The sequence below is a fragment of the Sesamum indicum genome, linkage group LG5, assembly GCF_000512975.1.
Source record: "Sesamum indicum cultivar Zhongzhi No. 13 linkage group LG5, S_indicum_v1.0, whole genome shotgun sequence".
NCBI classification, from domain to species: Eukaryota; Viridiplantae; Streptophyta; class Magnoliopsida; order Lamiales; family Pedaliaceae; genus Sesamum; species Sesamum indicum.
The window spans coordinates 6,926,366-6,932,245 of NC_026149.1; the positions used below are offsets into that span (position 1 = coordinate 6,926,366).

Sequence of the window (5,880 nt, forward strand, 5' to 3'; positions counted from 1 at the left end):
AGATTAGCATGCCATAAAATTCTTAGCTATTCAAACCTTTAACTCTACCATCAAGCTCCAAGGAAAATTCTAGCAGATTGACAATGTGCTGTACATTCGAAAAACCCAGTATAGTTAGAGCATGCAAGATATGACCATCAATTCCTACTATATAAACTGGGCCCAATGATTTTAATTATTATAGTATTCAAGAGAACTTTGACCTCTCCCTAAAATAATCAATTTCCTTCAGACATCAATAACTTGGGGATTCTTTGTACGTTTGTACGCATTTTCATTGAGATGTGTGTTTTTGTCAACTCTTACAAATTGCGATTCATAAAGCAAAAATACAAACCAGAATGCAAGGCAAATTCCTCAAGGATGCAGTTTATAATAATAAGTCGGGGAGAGAACTTGCAATCTATTAGAGAATAGCAAGATACATGAACAAGGCAGTTATCGTACTGATTTGCATGTATAAATAGATAGTCACAAATTAAGCAGAGTCATGTGGCAAATGACCTTTTTCTTCACGTCCACACCATCAAAGCAACTTTCTTCCTTAGGAGTTTTGGCCTCATTAGAAAGCATCTTAAAAGATGTTGCAGTGCCTCCACAAAAGCCACATCTCATTAATCGTGGTACACAACATTTCTCCGTGTGTGTAGACTTCAGCATCTTATACATCTTCTCAGCATCACTCTGCACATGAAGGAAGACCACAGAGTAAGTCTATTACAGGATATACAAATTGAGAAGGTAAAACCACAGGTTTCGTACTAAGAGCTTAGACTGTTTAAAAGACCTCCCAGGCAAGTTACAGTGCTATAATATTCTTAAGCCCCAGTCATTAAGAATCACATTAGACGTCAAATGCAACACATTGTCCATTATTTTCAGGTGGCAATGATTGGTATATGTTAGTTGTTCACTTGATAATATCTTAATTATCTAATTTGTCCCAGCAGAAAAGCTGAAGGAGCCTAATGAAACATAGACCTAAGAGCTTTAGCTTGCACATAAACTTCCTTGAAATTATACATACCAACTACCAAGAACAAACTGTTGACTGGCTCCTTAGTGACATAGGTGGCGTTTGCATCCTTGCATGGGACAAATTTAGGATGGGATGGGTAATAGTAATGGTGGATAAAATTAATCCTAGATGAATAATCCAACCTTTACTTATGTAGACAAACAAGATGAGTAGAATATTCCATGGAGTGGGCCTACTGGGACTAGAGTGGAGGTGGGATAAGTTATCCCACCAGCTTCGAAAATTGAACGGGCCACCCATTTCTTTAGTAAAAATGGGATTTGGTTGGATTGGACCATTTATGCGGCCCAATCCAACCAAGTAAGCGCCCCCTTAGTGGAAAGACATTGTAAACAATTTGTTTATTGGGTGTAAAACAAACTATACAATTGGATGGATTGGGCAATTTATGCGGCCTAATCCAACCATGTAAGCAACCCCTTAGTGGAAAGACATTGTAAATAATTGTTTATCTGTGGGTGTAAAACAAACTACACATTTGGACCCGCAACTTTACTGAAACCCAAGTAGATTGCAATAGTAGGATTATTCAACTTTCTATAAGATCAATTGTGTGGGTGAAGAAAGGAAGTAGACTAGAAAAATCATTACAGTCCAAAGGATATGTGTTAAATGTGAGCAGTCCTCGATATGTATTCAGATATTGAGAATAAGAACTAATTAAATTGCAGATGAAGATGCTGATCTCGGGTCCACATGCCAGGATAATGATCGATGAGGATAAAACTCTGCCTCAGTGTTTAATATTGTCAAATTTTCCCGGCAGCAAAGATGCAACATGATTATTATTCAGGAATTACAGACTTTTAAGCTTGACGTATTGTTAATCAGTATATTTTCCTGATGGTAAAGCATAAGACAAGGCAAATTATGCTTCAAATACTATTTTCACCACGAGTCTGTAGAGTATATGCTATACAACTCTCAGGCACAGTCAGTTTGGCAATTGCTAAGATTAATTCCAAAATATATGACATGATTTTAAAGTCACAAATAAGAGAAGCAACAATCTTTAGCATAGTTGTAACATCACAGACATCGTACTTCAGAACACATAGCTGAAAGCATACGGTTACAACTTACAAGACAAAGTTAAAGAACTGCAATGCTGTCAGATGAGAAGAACTAGAAAGTGTCATGACTATTAGACAATTCAATTACACAAAAAGAAAAGAACAAGAAGATACTTTTAAGTTTACCATACAACATTACATATATTCAGATGCTCACCATCAATTTCTGGACTGCTCCAGACTGATAAACCATTTGGTGAGATAAATAGCTTGAGGCGTAGAACTCCGTAAAGAATTTTGCGACGGTGTCACTATATGATTCATCCTGAACCCAAGGAATGCCACGAACAATTACTGTAAAATAACTGGGGTGGGAAACGGATGCAGCAATATGCGCCAATCTGATCTTCGTTATGTTCTTGTATTCCTAAAGACAAGCAGAGAAAATATCATATAAAACCATATGAACTCACATTTACCCTTGACGTCATTAAAAGCCAAATAAATAGCGCAAAATTATCGTCCTTACATAATAAAGTAGGATACACGCGCAGCAAGTTATTATGTATAATGCAAGACAATGGGCCCAAAGCCTGCCAAAGAGAAAATTTAAGGTTAAATTTAGGAGAACAAAACCCAGAAAGTAGATACCCTGGCAAGAAAAGGATCGGTATATGTATTACTACAGTAATGGAATAATGGATATTATCAACTTCCCTACCTACTTAACAGCCAAAATTCATTTTGAACATGACCAGAGAATGCATGCATAGTTATACTAAAATACTGCAGAATTATGCATCAGGCAGAAACTAACTGCATGCTATTGATACTATTGCACTAAAAACTCAGTTTACAAATTCAGAGGCTGCACATGTAAAACAAATGAGCAGGAATATCTTGATAATCGATTACAAAAATATATATTCCATACCATTTTGATCCCTCCTTGACATTGCCAATCGTGAACACAGACAATGGTTCATTTGAAATTAGCTTATGCTCCATATCGGTCCCAAAATAATTAAGAGGAAGAACAAGAAACAAGCATATTACGGCAGCAACAGTGAATACTCTGAGACTGCACACAGCAAAGCAGCAGCTGATATCAGACCCCATCTACAACTCAAACATTACCAAATCCAATAAAGCCAAACAAGTTCAACAAATCTCAAGGAAAAATCATGGAGTTCGGATTGATGTATAGACCCATCGAATAGAACTACCAATAATACTTCCAAGCATGCAGATTCACGAAAATTTATGTAACCAAGAATATCCAACCATTTTATCAGCAAATACAAGAATCCTTCTTAGTAATGAGCAACATCGTGTAAGAAGCTTTACTGAATAAAAGCGAAGGAAAATAATAGAGGAGCATATGTAAATATTTCAAGTAATTCTGAAGACAGTTACATGTTTCTACCACATTCTATGGATTTAAACTTCTATGTAATTAAAAAAGGAAAATTTTGACTTTGATAAGATTCTTATGTTGCATTAAAATAAGGATTAGCACAAAACTATGAATATCCATTCACTTAAAACCCACTTATCTTAAGTCTTATGACTCTTAGTCTTATCCAAAGTGATCATTAAATACCGTTGTGAAATTGAACTTAGCTTAGTTTCATTAACTAAGACTGTACATGCAATTGGAAGCATTCACATTCAGAACATATCACAAAATCTGTATATTAAAAGAAATACTTCGATTTACTTTCACGAAGCTAAATAGGAGAAAAGAGCACTCTGCATCCATATTGTAGCTATCCAATTGGTACCTAACAAGGATTGGAAGAAATTCCTAGGACATTATTTACATCCATTATGATGAAAAAGGATATGAATTCCTAGCACCTCTCAGCAAATAAAAATTCGAAAATGAACCATGACATCTAGGGTGATCAGATTAGTCACAGAGACACTACATGCAATAATGAAGTCAAATTGGTTGGTTCAAGAACCCAGTTTATATTGGTCGGGAGACCAACGCCGTGGGGCGCTAAAGATTTACTTTTGATTCTCTCCATGAATTTTGACGGGTAAGGAAAAAAAATAAGCAATCACCCTAGCAAATGTAACTATAGAGCTATATCTGCTTTCCACTTCCAGTTGTGGAGTAATCTTTTTCCACTACAAAGATGTGGTGCAGCATAACGCGTAGGTGTATACTCACAAGACATATAACTGGATAAACAGTTATACAGAATGATATAGAGAAGTATCACCTGCAGCTTGTGATTGAGTAACATATACCTTATAGAACACTTAAAAAGTGAAACCCTTAAAAACAAATATCAAGCAAAGCTAGAGGAAATAAGTCCAACCCAACGCTACGAGCATCATCTAGGTACCCTTTTTTAAGAACTATATTGCTTGCTTATAACCACATTTACACTGAAACACTGACAGAGGCTCAAAATATCAACAAATACAAAAGTTCAAGTCAAAATGAAGAAAGCTCCTATAGGATGGTCAGCTGTAATAAGGATAGGCCAAATAGTCAAACTAAAATACTGTAGTACCTAGACCATAAAGCTTTGGTATAAGCAATATCAAACTGTATTTGGACCAAAAGCCTGAATCTTACAATTCAAAGAACAATTTATCACCTGAAGACAACCATACGTAGAAATACCACAGCATCCACACCGCCAGCGGCATATAATTCGTCTTCGGATGCTTCCCATGCCTTCACTATCCAACTAGCGGAAGGAATAAGCCTTCCAAACCAAAAGGAATCTTCATGTCTTGATTGCTCTTGAACAAGCTTCCGGGCAAAGTACACGCTCACAAGGTTGGGTTGTTTTCTTAAGACAGAGTACAAAGAAAAAGCCCCCACACATATGCCAGTATTGATACCAGCAGAAGTCAAAAGAGCAGATATGTTCATCTCTACTACACTGTATCAACAAGCATATGGAATGTCATAATGCGAACTTGAAAGGTAACCTGAAAGAACAAAAGAAGAATTCTTAAAATTATCTAGTTTGCACACAGTTTAAGCGACAAATGACAATAATGATCATGATCCATCAAACTGATGATATTAGAAATTAACTGCAGATAACCTCTCGAATGTTCTGCGCCCTTACAGAAAACTTCCAAAAACAAATCCATAGAATTACAGGAATAGTTCACTAAAATCATTCTCCCACTAAATGTAACAAAATCATTCACTGTGTTCAAAATTCCCTCAAATGACTTTGAAACAAAAGTTTGTATGAGATATCATTCGAATAGCAGACAAGATTATACAGAAATGGAGTTTTACCCACCAAGCTCAATTCAGAGTTGATCCAAATGATCCTACCTAATCATGCAAAAATTACTCTCTTTAAAATATATTTCCCATTTCCACAAAATTCCAGAGCTTGTGAAATCAACAATCAAATTTAACAAACTCGGAGAACAAATTGAAGGCGAAAAAGATCCACAAAACGCCTTATCTCACTAATTAACAGATCCAATCAATAGAATTCGATAAACAACGTCCGTATATTCGCTGATCACAATTTCAATCATATTCCTCAAAAAACGAAAAAAGAACAACAATTACACAAAGCCCACACAACAAATAAATTAATACAATTCAAAACTTTTCTCTCTTTCCGCTTTTCTCAAAAAACCTTACCTCTTTCAAGCGTTCCAAGAAAAACTCAGAAATAAAATCAATTTAAGCGAAATGCAAGCCAAGTAACTTGGCGTGGACTATACAGAGGCAATGAGTACACGAAACGATTGTGCTTTCAATCGACGAAATCAGAAACAGAAAGGAATCCCTAACAGTTAATTGAAAATTTAAGATTTGGGGATTCACATGCA

The 5,880-nt window shown here is 35.9% G+C and overlaps 1 protein-coding gene across 1 annotated transcript in view; it reads right to left on the reverse strand.

The window, feature by feature from the left end:
- The window catches only part of LOC105162192 (CSC1-like protein RXW8), a gene marked incomplete in the record, with an annotated part of 10,301 nt that extends 4,427 nt beyond the window's left edge, over window positions 1-5,874 (reverse strand). Inside the window, 6 exon segments of the mRNA XM_020693940.1 lie at window positions 505-684; window positions 2,270-2,479; window positions 2,582-2,645; window positions 2,987-3,133; window positions 4,668-5,007; window positions 5,690-5,874. Of these exon segments, the coding sequence (XP_020549599.1) occupies window positions 505-684; window positions 2,270-2,479; window positions 2,582-2,645; window positions 2,987-3,133; window positions 4,668-4,948 (882 nt within the window).